Raw genomic sequence first — 18,512 nt, forward strand, 5'->3', positions numbered from 1 at the left:
GTGCAAGAATTTTTAATTGGGTGTTGAGACATTTTAATGAGTTATGAGTTAATATGATCAAAACAGTTTATATTTAATATTACCAGCTTGATGTTCATTGATAAAGCAGAGATGATTTTGATTGTGATGAGTGAATGTGAGCATAACAGGTTTTTTATAAAAAAAAGGCTTTTTTTTATTTTTTAGAATTTTTAGTCAATGTTAATATTAATTAATAACACAGAAAAGGTTAAAAGTCAAAATTTTGAAATTTTGTTAATGCATTAATGTTAATTTGAGCAATGTGTTTTCAGATTTGTTTTTCTGGTTTGTTCATGGCTGCATAGCACTGATTTATGTTTCTGCCAGTGGGTGCCCACCCTTTACCTCTATGTACATTAATGTTTATTCTAGCTTTACAGAAAGCCTTTTCTCTCATCTGCTATAAGATTTAATCAACATCAAATATGAATGGTTGGATATTGACTTTGTGGGGTCAGTGAGTGGAACACTTCATTGCAGGAAGTATACACTCTTTAGAAAAAAAAGGTACAAAAGATGTCACTGAGGTGTTATCTTTGAAAAGGGTACACTTTTGTACCTTATTTAACCCTAAAGAGTGCATAATAGTCCCTTAAAAGCATATATTAGTACCTGAAGTGTACATAGCCTGCCTCACCAGAGAAGTATTACCATTAGCTATATTCCAAAGTAAGAAAGAAATTACAGGAATTTTTCACCTCACAAGGAATAACAGTCAGATTATTGGTTACTTTTCATAAGCGTTTGGAGACCCCTGTGTTTCTGCTCCATGCTAACAGAAGGTGGCGGTAATGAGCTATTTTAGTTTGCACCACGCCTGAAACGGCAAAGGGAAGAGAGAAGAAATTGTTTCATAGGAAATTCTCCTCTGTTGTTCGGTAGTAACGGATACGTTATATGGATTACATAATTAGATTACAAAAATCAAGAGTCTACTAATAGAATATGGTACATTTTATTTTTTTTATGACACGATTACACATGAATCAGCAAGAATAATTGACTGTTTTTGTTAGTGCGTTTTATAAGAGCTGTCCACGCCGGAGCTTCGTGTGAAGATGGAGCGGTCTCGTTCAGCATTTGACCACTGGATGCACAAACACCACTTCACGTTCAGGGACACAAGAGGGAGAAACATTACTGTTCAGTGCAACCTCTGCCTCCCAAAGATCAACATCTTATCCACTGCAAGGGACTCGACGTCTAATCTAAAGAAGCATTTGGAGGTAGGCTACATGTGCATGTTTTCTCAATTTAACACCCAACGATTGTGTTTTATTGTATATTTGAGTTTGCGGGGAGACAATGCGAAAGTAGACTCGGTGGAGTATAGATAAAAAGCTTTTGTTACACTCCTAAATGTGAATGCAAGGAAACGATATATGATCGAATTTGGTGGCTTATAAACACAGGTAGGCACTGATTTCCACTTTATCTGGTTTTCAGGCGAAGTTTTAAGCGAAACGTGGGACAGTTGATCAACAAAGTGGGAGTGGTTTTGAGTTAATAGTAAACACATTTATTTTAGGAACAGTTATAAGTTCGATGTTAGAGTGCTAAATTGGGTCTAGTATTAACATTACGTACAGTATAATATCCAATCATAAATGAAAAAGCTTAATTTGAAAACGATTGGTGTAACGTAACGTTAGGTGAGCAGAACTGTTCCTGACGTTTCTATAACAAACTCTTGTTCTGCGAACATGATTAAATCAAAAACGTTAGTAACATTCATTTACTTAGGGTAAATGTTAATGTAAGACGTGGCCAGGTGGGAACGAGGGGTAATACCGCATGTAGTTTGTTTATTGTGCTCTGCTCTGCAGAAGGAAAGAATGGCGCTTATGTCACTTATAAGTGATTCGGCAACGACATCTTACTGTATGTTTGTAAAATAAAGTCTTAAATTATCGAAACATGCATATCCTCCGTAAATTTACATTTAAAAAAGCAATGCTCGTCTGAGAAAATGGCGGACGGCGGCAGTTGCCATAGTGGATCGGTCCATAACGTTTTAAAGGCGGGCGCAGCGAAGTGTTTAACTTTGTTATATGAAAAATGTTATCTACGAAATCGACCCCTATTCCCTATATAGTGGATAACTTGTAGTCTACTACACGAGAAAGGAGTGAATGTAAAATTTCAGATCGAATTGAGACATGATGTAAATATCGTGCGCTGGAGAGGGCTGTGGACAGACAGGTGTGTAAATGAACTCGATAATAAGTGAAAGTATGGATACTGAGTCAAAATTTTACAAAAAAAAAAAAAAAAAGGCTTACCTTTAAATTGTCATTAAGTATTGAAAAAAGTAACCTAGTAAACATAAAAATTAGAAGTTTCTTATTTAAAGGGGTCATATGATGTTGCTAAAAATAACATTGTTTTGTGTATTTGGTGTAATGAAATGTGTGTATGTGGTTTAAGGTAAAAAAAAAAATACATTATTTTCTACACTGTACATTATTGTTTCTTCTCTGTGCCCCGCCTTTCTGAAACCCATCGTTTTTTAGTCAAGTCTGCTTACATACATACATACATACAGGGAATTGAGGTTCAGAGTTCAGTGGTGCATGGGGTAAAAGAGGGGAGGGGGGGCAAGGTCGGGAGGGAGTTCAGCTTCCTGACAGCCTGATGAATGAAGCTGTCCTTCAGTCTGCTGGTCCTGGCCTGGAGATTCCACAGTCTCCTCCCTGATGGCAGCAGACTGAAGAAGCTGTGTGATGGGTGAGTGGGATCACCTGTGATGCAGAGGGCTTTACTGGTGAGACGGGTTCCATAAATGTCCTGGAGGGAGGGGAGGGAGACACCAACAAATCTTCTCAGCTGCTCTCACTATGAGTTGAAGGGTCTTCCAGCAGGACGCATTGCAGGTGCCATACCACATAGTGATGCAGATCGTCAGAATGCTCTTGATGGTGCCTCTGTAGAAGGTGCACATAATGGAGGCCAGGGCTCTGGCTCTTCTCAGTTTGCGGAGGAAGTAGAGACGCTGCTGTGCTTTCTTGGCCTGTGCTGCAGTGTTTTCAGTCCAGGAGAGGTCCTCTGTGATGTGCACACCCAGGAACTTGGTGCTGCTCACTTTCTCCACAAACGCACCATTGATGGTCAGAGGAGCATGCTGAGTGTGCACTCTCCTGAAGTCAACAACAATCTCCTTCATCTTCTCCATGTTCAGAGAGAGATTGTTGTCACTGCACCACCCGGGCAGGCGGCTCACCTCGCTCCTGTAGTTTGTCTCATCTCTGTTGCTAATGAGAACTACCACAGTCGTGTCATCCGCATACTTAATGAAGAGGTTGTAGTTGTGTGACGATGTGCAGTCGTGGGTCAGCAGAGTGAAGAGGAGGGGGCTCAGCACACATCCTTGGGGGGCCCCAGTGTGTAGTGTGATGGTGCTGGATGTGTTGCTGCCGACCCGTACTGCCTGAGGTCTTCCAGTCAGAAAGTCTAACAGCGAAGTGTTGAGCCCCAGCTGGACCAGTTTGTGAATGAGCTGTTGAGGGATGATTGTGTTGAATGCTGAACTGAAGTCTATGAACAGCATTCTGACGTATGAGTCTTTTTTTTCTGTAGATGTGTGAGTGGAGGGTAGTTGAGATGGTGTCATCGGTCGAGCGGTTCGACTGATATGCAAACTGGAAGGGGTCCAGGGAAGGGGGAGGGCAGACTTGATGTGTTGCATGACTAGCCGTTCAAAGCACTTCATGAGAATAGGGGTAAGTGCAACTGGACGGTAGTCATTGAAGCAGGATGGAGACGGTTTCTTCGGAACTGGGATGATGGTGGTAGCTTTGAAGCATGTGAAGACAACAGCCTGACTAAGCGAGATGTTAAAAATGTCTGTGAGGACATCAGTGAGTTCCACTGCACAGTCTCTCAGTACACGCCCAGGAATGTTGTCAGGACCCGGAGCTTTGCGTGCTTTTATCCTGCTGAGGGATCTCCTCACGCTGTCCGGGGACAGCGTCATCACCTGGTTGCCGGGAGGAGGTGGAGTCTTCTGTGCAGTGGAGCTGTTTTGTGCCTTAAAGCGAGCGAAGAAGGCGTTTAGCTCGTTCAGCAGGGAGATGGTGCTGTCACAGGTCCGCGGTGGGGGCTTGTAGTCCGTAATGGTCTGTATCCTCTGCCACAGGCTCCAAATGTCTCTGCTGTCGCTGAATCGATGGGCTATCCTCCTGGATTACGGTCTCTTAGCCTCTCGATGCCGCGGGACAGGTTGGCCCTGGCTGTCCTCAGGCCCACCTCATCTCCAGCTCTGAAGGCAGCATTCCGCGTCTTCAGGAGTCTGTAGACCTCCCTGTCATCCACGGCTTCTGGTTGGCCCGGACAGTGATGGTCTTTGTGACTGTTACATCATCAATACACTTGCTGATGTAGGCAGTGACAGTCTCTGAGTACTCTTGGAGGTCTGTGGTGTTATTGTATGTGGCAGCCTGTTTAAACATATTCCAGTCAGTGGTGTCAAAACAGTCTTGAAGAGCCTCAGATGACCCTTCTGGCCACACTTGAATTTGTTTGTGAACTGGTTTGGCGACTTTAACGAGCAGTCTGTATGCAGGCATTAGCATGACAGTGATGTGGTCTGAGGCACCGAGGTGGGGGAGTGCTTTGTAAGCTCCTCTCTGTGTGGTATAAACAAGGTCTTATATGGTTTTTACCTCTTGTTGGAAAATTAATGTGTTGGTGTATTTTTGGGTACACATTCTATAAGTCTGTGTGGTTGAAATCCCCAGCCAAGATGAGAAAAGCATCAGGGTGGGCTGTCTGCTGCTCACTGACGTGCTGGTACAGTTCATTCAGTGCCTCACTCCTGTTGTTGTTGGAGCTGGGGGGAACATAAACAGCAACGAGCAGTATGGCTGAATATTCCCTCTGCAGATAGAATGGCCAGCACTTAATAATCATAAACTCCACCAGGGGTGAGCAGTGTTTGCAGACCACAACAGCATCACGGCACCACGCATCATTGATGTAAACACAAATCCCGCCGCTGCGTGATTTACCTCCTGCGACGAGAGCTCTGTCCACTCGATAGCATGTCAGCTGATCGAGCTGGATAGCGCAGTCTGGAACACTGTCGTTGAGCCATGTTTCCATGAACACAAAAACACAACAGTCTCTTACAGTCCTCTAAGTTGAGCGTAGTAATCAGATGTAGTCCAGTTTATTGTCCAAAGAGCGTACGTTAGCCAGTACGATGGAGGGGATAGCTGGCTTGTGAGGGTTAGCCGTTAGCCTAGCCCGGATACCCTCGCGCTTACCCCTCTTCTGCTTCCTCTCACGCGGCTTGTGGCACCTCTGCTGTGGGTGAGATGCAGCAGTGAGGGTCGGTGATGGTGAAGGCCTCTGGAGCAGACCGAGATCCCACAGCTCTTCAGCGTTCAGAGTTTAACTCTTACAAAAAAAAAAAAGTGGTTCTGCCGACATCGAGCAGAAACTCCCGGCTGTATGCGCGATGAAGACGTACAAAAACGCTGCAACTCACAAGACAAAAAACACGAAAACACCATTCTAACGGGAGAGAGAGAAGCCGCTGCGTGTGAACGAGCCGCCATTTGATGAACAAAGCTCATCGGTCTGAAAAGCGAGGTGTGCTCTGATTGGCCAGCTATCCAGTGCTTTGTGATTGGCTGAATGCCTCAAGCTTGTGACGGAAATGTTATGCTGCTTGCCATACTGTGGTGCATGTCCCAGTCAGAACAACGGCGCAACAAGACAAAATCAATAAAACCCATTACAAACGAGCCATTTGTTGCATCCAGTGGGGACATAATTACGGATTATAATGACTTATACTGTGTTTTTACACGTTGCTTTGCATCGCGCCCCGTAAACATAAAACCATCACTGCATTTGTGATTGGAGAAACGACAAACAACAAGTGCTACTCTACACCAGTGGTTCTCAATTCCAGTCCAAACGCCCCCCAGCTCTGCATATTTTGCATGTCTCTCTTTAACACACCTGATTCAGATAATCAGCTCGTTCGAAGTGAGCGTGCATGAACTGTGATCCCATTGACATGGTCCCTGCACAGTGTTCATTGCTCCCTACTCCCTGAGCAGGGGAAATCTGTTGAAGTTTACCTCACTTCGGAACATTTATTAAAGGATTTGCCCTGCGCAACGTCTTCACACACAGACAAGTGTGACACATACCTCTGTAAAAAAATACAATTTAAATTCACGTCTCACACACTTCAATGCACTTTGATTGCAACATATACGTTCGATTCAAACTGGAATCATGGCTGAATATCCTGTGATGTCCACTTCGCAGGACACTTACGTTTGAATAGAACAAACATCTGAAGCCATAAGAGAAACATACAAACTGTGCAGAGCGGGGGGCGCAAGGACTGGAATTGAGAACCGCTGCTCCATACCGCTCAAAACTCGCGTTTGAGTCATCAGTGGCAAATCCTTTACATATGTAAACGTACTTACAGACTGTGAGTCAGAACAGCCGGCATTGCAATCTTCTATATTTGGGTTGAACTGTTCTGAAACAGTGTTGTAAATAGAACTTAACCACTGATTTCTAGTTGTGTCCTCTTTTGGAAGGCCAAACTAAGTATTTTTGCTTTCACAACAAAAGAGCATCTCCACGATATGGGGCTGGCGGCAACAGCGAGAATAAAAGGTAACGCCTTCTTTCTTTGCGTGAACATTTGAGCGGCATTATGCAAATCTTCCCACATCATGAGGTAGACATGTGGGGGCATGTTTTAATGAGGCGTTTTAGGAGGGTGTGGACAAGTCTTAACTTTTATAAAGAATATCTCTTTGGCTTTGAGACTTTAGTCTTTGCAACTTTACTGATCTTCTTTATGCACCAAGAGCTTGTAAAACTCCAAAGAGAAAGGAAAACTTGAAAATACATCATATGACCCCTTTAACATTTTAACACTGTAAAAACCTTTTCAGCAATGTTGCCATCAATGGGTAACCAAGTGCCCACAACCAATCTAAAGTATCCAGATAGAAATTTATTGCCCATTCTCAATGGGAAAGTGCCCAAGCAACATCACTCAGTAACATTGCTCAAAAAATTGCCCCGTGTGTCATCAACTTAAATAAACCTCAGAAACACAAACTAAATTGAAAATAAAAAAGATTGCTATGGACTGTATGCTTATGATAATTAAAACATACAATATTGATTTTTAAGCCACTTTTTGTGATGCCAGTTCAGTGCTTCTATCTGCAATAATTGTTTAATTGAGGCACAGTTTTTTTTGTTTGTTTGTCTCTGAAATACTGAGATGCGATTTAGCTATATTAATCAGCATATCATGTTACTAATTTGATTGACAAGAATGGTGTAATTACAAGTATTCAATTTAAGTGCACTTGAGTAAAGTCCAGTTCCCCCAAAATAATACTTAAATATATAGTAATTAGGGCTGGACAATATATCGAACGATATGATCATGCGCATCTCGTCAGTAAAGCCGGTTCCATGATTAGCGGTAAATCCCCATCACCTGCTTTCAAATGGAGCTGCAGTTAATACACAGAGCCGTAGTTCACTGAGAAGCTACGCTATATCGAGTTCATTATTGAAGATGAATCGCCTTTGATAATGAACTCGATATAGCGTAGCTTCTCAGTGAACTACGGCTCTGTGTATTAACTGCAGCTCCATTTGAAAGCAGGTGATGGGGATTTACCGCTAATCATGGAACCGGCTTTACTGACGAGATGCGCATGATCATATCGTTCGATATATTGTCCAGCCCTAATAGTAATCCAGTAAAATTACTCAAGGATTTTACACCTCTAGCTGTGAGGCTGTTGCATAAAAAAACAAAACTACATTTTTTTTTTATACATTATCATTCAGTGAGAACGTTACAGTATAACGTAAATTTTCATGTCAATTTTTTAGTTTTCTTGTTTTAAAAAGGTAAATACTTCTGAAATAAGCAATCAAAACTATGTATCAAATTGTTTATGTAGTTTTGTTACACTTCACACTGGTATTCATACATAATGTAATTGATAATAAAAATACCTTACAGTAATGGCCAAAAAATTAATTTATGATTGTACAGTTATACTCCTCTTTACAGTCTTTTTTCTCTAGCTTGCACCAATAAAAATACCATAATCATAGATTTTGGGTATTCTCTAGTTTTTGAGGATTGTACGATATAGTGCTAGGTGGTTTGGCCAAAAATCTGTATCCCCTTTTTATTTTTTCTGGCATTTTATCACATTTTTTCCCTGACTGGGCCTTTATATGAATTAGAATAATAATTATGTTGCTAATTCTTTAAGTTTCATAAATTGTTTTGTGCTGGGTTATTTGCCCAGTTAAAAAAGTAGTTGTGTGTTATTAATAGTTCTAATAGTTCTCTAACAATTAGTCAGAATTGTATGTTATTAACAGGGATCCCCTCTCAATGTACAACACTGTCTATGTTGCTTAGCCACTTCTACCAGTATGGTGTTTTTTTAATTTTTAAATTTTTTAATTCATACCTTGTGCGTAATTTAAACCAGTTTACTGTTTGAACCGGTATATCATCCAGAACTAGAAGGACTGAATGAGTGCACTGAGTAATCTATACCATGGTTTCACGTATATTAGTTTTCATAATGCATTATATAAGGGACTGGGGCAATTTCAGAGACAAGAGATGGTTTAGGATATGTTAGTTCATTATAGTATGACGAATAATTATCATTCTTCAAAGCACTTTATCTGTTCCAACTAGCAGTGTAATGGTATGATGATTTTACGGTACACGGCTTTAAATACAGACATTATTATAGTACAAGTAAGGATTCTTATTTTTAATAAAACCAAAGAAAATTTATAATTTTTCCATTTAATCTACGTTTAATTAAGAGAGAGTCATAAAAAATGTCTAAATTGCGACTTTTTCCTCTTTCATTTAATGTCACTCACCTTGCCAGATGCGCAAACGCCAGCACACCGAAATATCGGAGCCTGAGCCTCTTTTTCTCCCACCTAAGCGGCTAAGGTCTGCTGTATGGGAGTATTTTGGGTATTTAAAAGACCCAGGAGGCACCATCAATGTTGATGGTTATCCAGTTTGTAGATTGTGTCGGAAAAAAGTGTCGGCTCGGGCAAGCAACACCTCAAACATGGCGCACCATCTCCGTGACCACCATCCCAAGGAATTTGCAAAGATGAATGTAAGTGGAAATACTGTGAATTGCTAATAAATAAAAGGTAATAAATTATGGATCCCCCTTCATAATTTTTTTGTGCTTTCTGTAAACGTCTTATGCAACAAATTACTGCAGACCGACTGTTTAATGCGGAAAAAATTAATAAACACAATTACTGTGAGGAAAAAAACCCCCAGCAATAAACAACAAATGTAATAAATTATTGTAACTTTTTCGTTGTACCGTGATGATCTCATACCGTTACACTTCTAGTTCAATTCACCTCAAAGCCACTGTCCCACTGTGTCCAACATGTTAAAGGGATAGTTCACACAAAATAAAAATTGTCATCATTTACTAATTGTCAGGTTGTTCCAAACCTGTAAGTTATTGTCTTTTGTGAAACACAAAAGAAGGCATTTTGAGAGAATGTTTTGACCATACAGTTTCTTTGTCTGTACAAAAGCAGTTTCAAGAGGGACTCATATCCTTCATTCATTCATTATTTATTTCAAACCTGGAAGAAATAAATATTCGCAAAATACTCTTAATGAATGAATGAATGAATCGCTATTGAATATGACATTTTCTAGGGTGATACATACTTATCATTTAATGTCTTAAAGTGTTTAAGTGTTTAATCTGCCTTGGTTTCACCAAGTTTAAGCACAGAAAATAAATGTCTTGTTTTGATTCATTTTCTTTGTCCCCCAGAGAAAGCATTCTGTGGTGTGTAGGAGAAAAATAAGAGATACACCAAGCAGTGAAGCACCAAGCAGTGATGGACCAAGCAGTTATGGACCAAGCATTTTGGAAAATCAAACAGCAGAACTGTCTGAAGCAAAAGAAGCTAAGATTGATCCCACAATTTATTATCAGACATCCCAATCAAGGCTAAATACCCTGGTTTTCAATTTCATCGTGGAGGATGTGCAACCTATTTCAATTCTAGAGCAACCTGGTTTCAGGAGGTTGATCGAAGTTTTAAGCAGGGGCAAAAAAGTCATGAGTCAAAATGCTTTTATCACTAAACTTGAAGTAGCATTCAATAAAATGAAAGGGGAGCTAAAAGTGAAACTCGACAAAGTGAAGACATTATGTACAACTGCTGATGTATGGTCTGTGCAGGACAGAAGTTATTTTGGAATGACTTGTCACTGGCTTGAGGACAATCTAGAAAGGAAGTCTGCTGCTCTTGCCTGCACAAGAATCCCCATCAGCTATACTTGTGAAACCATCATCGCTAAAATTCAAGAAATTCATTCTTCCTATAACATCGAGAGCAAAGTTCAGGCCACCGTCACTGACAATGGTAACAATTTCGTTAAAGCCTTCAAAGAATTCTCTTCTGAGGATGACCAAGATGTGGAGCAAAGTCATTTTGAGGATTTGGGCAGTATTCTTTGTGATGGAGAAATGGGTGGAGACTTCTTTCTGAGTTATTTCTTGCCACCCCACCAACGGTGTGCTTCTCAAACACTGAACTTGATTGCCTCAAAGGATCTAGCAGATGCCGTCTCAAAGGGACAGGCAGGTAAACTGCACAGCAGTGCAACTGAAAAATGTGCAGCAATATGGCACAAGGTCCAAACTTCCACTGAAGCTGCTGATGCACTGGAATCCATTGCAAAAATGAAATTCACAGTTCCTTGTCTGAATCAGTGGAGCTCAGAATACTATGCCATTAACAAGCTGATGTCACTTACTGATTCACAGCTCAACGAATTGACCGAAGTCTTGGGTGTTCCACGTTTTACACCTGATGAAACTGCGTATCTCACAGAATATAATGACGTCTTCAAACCAGTGGCTTTTGCGCTGGACCTTCTACATGGAGAAGAAAAGTGCTTCCTTGGCATTGTGATACCAACTTTGTTGACCCTTAAAAGGAAGCTTGAGGAGAAGGCGGCAAACACCCGCCTTTTCTCGAAGGTCATTGACAGCACTGTTAAGGCAATTGACTCTCGCTTCAAGCAGGTGTTTGACAGTTCTGATGCCAGATTGGCCACAGCCACCATGCCACAGTTTCGACTTTGGTGGTTACCAGAAGATGAGAGGGAGAGTCTTCGAGCACAGTTGATCACTGAAGTTTTACAGGTCGACCAAGGGACCGAAGAAACCGAGACCAATGGAGGCTCTGTTCATGAGGAAGAATTCTTTTCATATGGACCTGGAAGTTCTGGCAACAAAGGTGGAAAGAGGGAAGCAGCGGAAGAGGTGTGGCTGTATCTTCAGGGCACAAACAAAGATCTGAAATGCTTAAATGAATTTCCAGGAGTGAAAAAAGTGTTCATCAAGTTCAATACAACTCTACCCTCAAGTGTCCCAGTACAACAGCTCTTCACCAATGGGAGCAATATTGTGACCCCAAAAGGACATCACCTCTCAGATGAACATTTTGAGCGTGTACTCCTTTTACGTTACAACAGCAAAATCACCACTGCTTTGGAATAATTCATGGAGGAACACTGCTGATGTTTATTGTAAATAGATTCTTTTTATTTTTTGTATAGTTAATAGGATATATGTTCCGTCTCTTTTAACCCCCCCCCCCCCCCCCCAAATATTACAAAGTTTTTCCACATAAAAGCATGTGCCACCAAAAACCTTTGGTCATTGTTTATTACTTAGTAAACATGCCAACAAAAATAAATTTGTTACTTTTAAAGTTTAGACTAGTGGTTCTAGAACTCTTCATACAACATGTTAGTAATAGAATAATCTAAATGTATAAAGATTAGTTCGTACTCTAAATTATGATTTGATGTTAAGAGCTGTTGTTCAATGCTTTAAAAAATGCATAACTGTTATCATGTTAAAGCACCAGGGGCCCGTTTCAGAAAGGAGGTTAAGTGAAAACTCTGAGTATGTTAACGCTGAAATGAGGGAAACTCTGGGTTTTCCGTTTCAAAATGGGAGGTTTGTCAAACCTGAGAAAGCAGGGTAAATCAAACCTGTTTCTGAAAGAGAGGCAACTTATACTCAGAGGATGCATTGATGACACACACACACACACACACATATAGATTACTGTATGAAATGGAAGGATGGCAGATGGAGGGGTAGTACAAGATATATTCCGTAACCACCACCACAGCTGTTAAATAAAGACAAATTATTTACAGTTTATTAGGTCATCTTTATTTTCTACAAATACAAAAGCAACAGTTATTCTTTTTCCTTTTGAATTTTAAAATTCTTCTACTTGACCATCTCCTCTTTATCTGTCAGTGCTGGTGCAGGTTCTCCCCCCATTTTGCGAGCCTCTGCCTTCTTGCTGTCGACTGAGTACAAGTCAGTTGCTAATTTCATTACTCTAATTAAGAAATGTAACAGGTTGGATTAGGGAATATTTCATTAGCCAATGTGGAAAAACATGCTGCGCATTGCAACAGACACTCAATGATATTTAATATGTCAAATGTTTGTAACGTCATGTAGCCTACACCCATGAAACTTCTATGCTTAATGTTTTACCATGATTGAATTTTTTTTTTTTTTAAGAATTAATTTTTAGATGCTGCTACGTTCTTTTTTTTCTTTTTGAAAATGAATATTAGTTAATATTTTTTAATAATTTACAGTTTTCACCTCTGATATTATAACAGTGATTTAATTAAAGTTATTTATTGACTCATATACATATTGAAGTATGCAGACTCTTTTTGTCGGCGCTGTTGCCATGGTGAATCATAATTTCAGAGCTCCATTGATCATGACTTCTCATAGTGGTGGTGCATGCACGAAACTCAGTCAGCCTATTGTGAACTAACACAATTTAGCTGTTCTGAAACCGAAAACTCAGAGTAAGTCAACTCAAGAGTTTAGGTTTAGACTCAGAGTTGGTTGAACCTCCTTATTGAAACAGGCTCCAGGTTGCTTAATTGCTTAGCAGCCATAAACAAACTATATCACATGGTGGAATAATTGTCCATTCTGATTCTTGTTACTAATAAATGTATTTTTTGAAAATTGATCTCTTATTTTATGGTTTCTGCAATCTTTAAAGACCAGCAAGAGCCACACGTTAGTGTTTTTGCCATGATTATGTGTTCAAGGCAGCTAATTTGTATTTTTATTTTTAGTAAAACCCTGTACAGTCTTGCTTTAAGCAGTTCTTTTGGGGATAAAGAGATGCTTTATATTATTAGGATACTTTATTATTTATGACACAAGTTTAAAAGAAATTTGTTTAGCTACAGTGAGGCTTGGTACTATACACTATGCGAGTGGACTTTATAATGATCTGAACTGTGGGGTGTCAGACTTTGCTTTTAGAAGACTACAGCCCTGCAGACCAACCCTGATCTAACATTGTCGCCTGTAAAGTGCTTGATTAAATGGTTCAAGGCTGGCCCTCCACGAATGGGGTTTCACACCCCTGGTCTTATAAAAAAAGTGGTTTTCAGCCCTGGTCCTGGGTCCCATAGCACTGCACATTTTGTTTGTTGTGAATATTCAGCCCTGATTCAGATCCTCGTCAAGTATTGAAAACCATTGTTATATATCAATATGTTAAATAAATATAAACCAATCGCCTCTCTGTCTAAACAAATTAGGTCTTAGTTGAACTTTAGTTACAAACACAGTAATGGAAAAGTGACATTTAATACAGAAGCTTTTAAGTTTTTGTTTCATAGATCTTAACTTACCAATTATTACAAAAAATACCTGAGTTTGAATGTATTATTACTTATTACCCAGTTTATTACTTCCCATTATTTATAAGCATTGTACATTTTGTAAAAACAGTCTCTCCTTTTCAATATCCCAATTATATTTCAAACTGGGAAGAGAATACTGGCAATTAATCCTGGCTGCTGTATGCAAGAACATTACTGAGAACCAAGCTTGCCATTGTATGCATTAATACCAGTTATATGTATGTATAGGATTATCCACAGTACAATTTTAATGTAAGATGTTGCGGTAAAGAATCACCCATGGTGGTAACCATTGTAATCCCACTTATATCCTGATCACTTGTCAAAAGCTATTGATATTAGCAGTACAAAATTTAACTGAAAGGGTTCAAATCAGTTATTTGTCATTAATCTGTTCAAAATATCAATACCAGCTGATTTTACCTGTTGATTTTGCATTCCTGAAAAAAAAAAATTGAATAACTACATGTATCAGAAAGTAGGAAACTATATAGTATAAATAATTTATACATAGAAATAGACAGATTCAGTTCATCTTGTAGGAATATTGTGTTTGCCGTGAAACATGCACCAATGAAATGCACAAGAAGCTGAACAGATTTTGGCTTACAAAAGACCCACTGACAAAAGTAAAAAGTATGAAAAGTCTTTAGGCACAAGAAAAAAAAGAACCCAGTGGACAGTGAGATGAGGTTTTCACAAGGTTATAGTTTAGAACATATCAAAGTTTTTACACAACTTCTCCAATGATGTGTAATGAGAAAATGTGTAAATATTGAAACTATGATTGTACTGTACAACTACTGTCTTCAACCATTAATTGTGAAAAATAGGAATTATAGATATGTTGTATATATAAAAATAGGATTTATATATTGTGGCATTATATATCTGTTTCCTAGACCCTGAAACAGCAAAGCATCCCCATATTATGGAAGTTGATATCTAACAGCAACTGTTTGATTAACATTCTTCAAAATATTTTCTTTTTCAACAGTAAAAAGAAACTCATAAAGGTGACAGCATTTTCATTTTTGAGTGAACTATCCCATTAAAGTCTCAATGAAACAGAAGTAGCATTTTCATAAACTTCACAATTTTGCAGTTTACATGGAGAAGATAATGGCATCGATTTCAAAAAAGTTTTCAGGCCCCCAAAATGCCATTTTCTTGCAAATTAATGGACAAAACGTGAAAAAAAAAGGGCATTTTGTTTTTAGTTACAGCCCATAAATGTGTGGAGAAATCCTGAAAATATCTTTCAATTAAACATGCATGGATCAATTGTTCACAAGAAAATCTATAATACGCATTTAGGAAACAAACATCTCTGACCACATAACTAGCAAATGAGTAAATATTATAAATGTTTATTGAACAATTCAATCTTGATGATGACAAATGTAACAAAGCAAATTCTATTTCAGTACAAAAAATGGGGTTGTAGGAGAGGAAACATAGCAGTAGTATTTTTCTCTAGTCCATCCTGGCCTTCAGGGTGCGTGTGGTTATCTTATCCTTCTCACTGTGAAAAGAAATACACCAATCAGCTCACTGAATTCAACTAGAAAAAATTAAACTTCCATTGAATGTTCATAAAGTTCAGTAAAAAGATGACAATCTTGACAAAATATTTTGTGCAGATTCAAATCAGTTAATTCAGTTAAGAATTACTGATTGCCATAGTATAACAAAGGTTGATGACATCTGATAATATATATTTACATGACATGAACGACGACTCCCATTCCAGACACTGCATCTCTGTCAACAGCGTTCAGCATGGCCTGTGAGATGGTCTCAAATAAATCCTCTGGTTTCTAGAGAACACAATCAAAAGCACACGTCCATGAGATTACCAGGCCAAGATCAGATAAATCAGCCTTCAGGCCCAATACAGTTACGTAGTCTTGTTCTTCTCTTCTTACCATGTCAGGTTCCCATAGCGACTCACACATGCCATACATCTGCTCTGAGCAAGTTCCACTCACAACGAAGTCTTCTGTCACCATTGGGCATCCAATAAGGTCAAGGGAACAGATGAAGGGTTCAAAGGTCTTTGGGTCCAGACCAGCAATCACAGGCTCAATGTAGTACGGCCCAAACCTGAGACAAGGACATGACACGTTGCAATTCTGTACACAGTGCGCAAGAGAATGTTGCAGAGAAAGACAAAAGTGCTAAACATGTCTCAAAACCCTGTTCCTGGAAACACAGCAACAGTATACATTTTCCAAACTCTTGTTAATCTAACATACCTGATTTAACCAATCAGCTCCTTAGTAGAGACATCAAGGTCATTCAAAATATGAACTGTTGGTGTGCTTCAGAAACAGGGTTGAAAAACACTGTTCTAGGGATGGTTGGATGACTGACAAAATCTGATTAGCTGATTTAGATTTTGACAGTGTTCCACAAGTACTGTCAACATTAGACTTGCCGATTTCTGTATTAAAACTGTTTATACCGGTATTTTGCCAGTCACACTAGACTTTAAACACAAGAAACTGCTACAGACACTGCAATGGTCACAAGATGATGTCACACTCTTTTTTAAACATAACATTTACTACGTCCAAAATGTAAAAATATGTATTCATTTTTCTCAACTGTACTGCAACCCTGCAGATTTTAATTTTGCATTCTCTTAAATTTAGCTAATTTAGTCACGTTGTGACCTCTCTATCTTCTGTTGGTCACATGGTTTTGAAATTTGAACTCTAGAATGCCATGAAATTGCATGCACATTGATTAGTATTATAACAACCCACTGACTAGTTGATTTAGAAAGGTAAAACCAAGCTAATCATACCAAAAGAACACTTTAGCACCCACCTACTTCCATAAAGCACTGTGAATGACAGAGTCAATAGTTTTATATTTCTCCATTGTTTTTAATTAGTTTGCAATGCTTCATGGGATTGTAGTTTCTTTTCTTTATTAATGCCGTTCAGTAAAGTACATTTGTCTGATTTTCAAATACTTTGTTGCTTCAGACCAAAGTTTGTAATGTTGTGATTCCCTTCCATTTCCAGCTATGGTTTTCTCTTGGGTGCCGATTAACAGTGACTAGCAGGTACAGACATGCATTTTTACCTCCTCTCATACAGAAGGTTGGACACCATGCTCATGAAGGTCTTCGGCTTGATCTGACGACCTTCTTTCAGCTCATACAAGTTCAAGCGGAACTTCAGCCTCTGAGATCTAAAATAAGAGAGAAAGGTAAAAAGTTAAAACCTATTACAAGTGTTATGTTTAATATCAAATATTATAATGCATCTGACAGTGTATTCTTACACTGTCTGTACATCTGTGGCAAGGCCTGCCAGCCCGATGAAGAGTCTGTCTCCCATAGGGAAGATTTTCTGGAAGTCGGTTGTAACCATCTGTGCCTGGATGCCAAACCTCCGGTCTGATGCTATCGCCACACATTCCTTTCCACGCATTGCCATTACGGCACCTCCATTATATGACATAATAGACTATGGGCAGAAAATAATATGACAATAAAACTTAAGATTAAAAAAAAAACCCTTTTCTATACAGTCAATACATATTTCAAAACGTTATTATATAGGCTTAAAAACTACAATGTAGTCATGATATTGCTTTTTATTTATTTATAAAGTTTTAATTAAACATATTAACAACAGGGGACACATATATCACAAAGATAACTTAAAAGAATAGGATAAGAAACTTACAGTAAAAAAAAAAATAATTCAAACAAGATACAATAAACAGGGATAGTCTACTGAAAAGGTAGTTATGATATTGTATTTTGTATGAAAAGGCACTTTGCGATTGTTATCCATCTCCACGTCAGAAATGCTTATGAAGGATAACAAATTTGATCAAGAAAAGTTCATACTGAATTCCCGTTTTAATACCGATGCATTTATGAAAATTATGATATAAAATACGTCTACACATAAGTGATCACCAGCCATATTTAGCCCAGGCAGGCATCCAAGTGCAACACTGTTAGTTTCGTTTTAAATATGATCGAATCCACCTCAATGGTACACACTAAGCTTATTCTGCATGTGGAGTCCTTTTAATTAACAAAGAATTTTCTTATTAAAAAGCAATATAAACTGTAGGTTAGGACAAATAAGTTTATAACTAATTTCGACTGGAAAGATGAGATGGCGAATGAGCTGCAGTGCTAATGTAGACGAATACATTGAACAAACACACTTGATTCTTCAAACGTGTTCACTTACCATGATGGCAAATGTAAAAAGCAGGCACCAATATGAAGAACTATTTTAAGATTTGATTATGTTATGCTGGAAATAAAGCTGTAGACCGGGTTACACACGGTGACTACACACTTTCTTTCTTCCAAGCGCTGCTAGTCGTTCCTGCTGCTCACGTCATTTCCTCCAGCCGAGGTTCCTACAGCGCCCCTGCTGGATAAAACCCCCTACTGTAACATTACAAGCATTGAGAATTAAAAGCATTAAAAGAGAAACAGCTGGTAGAGAATATTTTACATCGGAGAGTAAAATGGCTGCAGGTGTTGACTTGTCTCGACACCACTGCGTGGAGCAGCACTGAAAGACCGAATCCACTTGTCAATTAAGGGACACTGTGTGCCGGTTTGAAGATACGGTTTCAAATACGTAATCAATGAGGTCTGCGTTAATTAATACTGCGTTATTAGTTCCCAAATCGA

General features: G+C 39.0%; 2 protein-coding genes across 3 annotated transcripts; one reads left to right on the forward strand and one right to left on the reverse strand.

Annotated features, from left to right (window-relative positions):
- Positions 1-842: 842 nt before the first annotated feature.
- On the forward strand, positions 843-13,143 carry LOC109085829 (zinc finger BED domain-containing protein 4-like). Of its 2 annotated transcripts, XM_042758032.1 has the most exons (4): positions 850-969; positions 1,038-1,247; positions 8,931-9,191; positions 9,882-13,143. In XM_042758032.1, exons 2-4 carry the CDS (start codon positions 1,080-1,082, stop codon positions 11,619-11,621), a joined length of 2,169 nt encoding a protein of 722 aa, XP_042613966.1. In that variant the 5' UTR covers positions 850-969; positions 1,038-1,079; the 3' UTR covers positions 11,622-13,143. The 2 variants fall into 2 exon arrangements, with proteins under 2 accessions (XP_018955884.1, XP_042613966.1); XM_019100339.2 differs by lacking the exon at positions 8,931-9,191 and having other exon boundaries at positions 843-1,247.
- Positions 13,144-15,181: 2,038 nt separating this feature from the next.
- LOC109085846 (proteasome subunit beta type-3) lies at positions 15,182-18,241 on the reverse strand. The gene is made up of 6 exons (XM_019100347.2): positions 18,058-18,241; positions 17,129-17,313; positions 16,928-17,035; positions 15,760-15,937; positions 15,557-15,651; positions 15,182-15,356 (listed from the first exon to the last, which is right to left on the reverse strand). The coding sequence occupies exons 1-6, from the start codon at positions 18,058-18,060 to the stop codon at positions 15,308-15,310; spliced, it is 618 nt and encodes a 205-aa protein (XP_018955892.1). The 5' UTR covers positions 18,061-18,241; the 3' UTR covers positions 15,182-15,307.
- Between the last annotated feature and the right edge of the window lie 271 nt (positions 18,242-18,512).

Source organism: Cyprinus carpio, chromosome A6 (assembly GCF_018340385.1).
Source record: "Cyprinus carpio isolate SPL01 chromosome A6, ASM1834038v1, whole genome shotgun sequence".
Classification (NCBI taxonomy): Eukaryota; Metazoa; Chordata; class Actinopteri; order Cypriniformes; family Cyprinidae; genus Cyprinus; species Cyprinus carpio.

Excerpts from the sequence above, each read along its gene's own strand:
- LOC109085829 (XM_042758032.1), top strand. The coding sequence starts at position 1,080 with ATGGAGCGGTCTCGTTCAGCATTTGACCACTGGATGCACAAACACCAC. Across the intron at positions 1,248-8,930 it reads ATCTAAAGAAGCATTTGGAG|TGTCACTCACCTTGCCAGAT; the intron begins GTAGGCTACATG and ends TCTTTCATTTAA. Across the intron at positions 9,192-9,881 it reads AGGAATTTGCAAAGATGAAT|AGAAAGCATTCTGTGGTGTG; the intron begins GTAAGTGGAAAT and ends TTTGTCCCCCAG.
- LOC109085846 (XM_019100347.2), bottom strand. Across the intron at positions 17,036-17,128 it reads GCCACAGATGTACAGACAGT|ATCTCAGAGGCTGAAGTTCC; the intron begins GTAAGAATACAC and ends CTCTTATTTTAG. Across the intron at positions 15,938-16,927 it reads AACCTTCTGTATGAGAGGAG|GTTTGGGCCGTACTACATTG; the intron begins GTAAAAATGCAT and ends TCCTTGTCTCAG.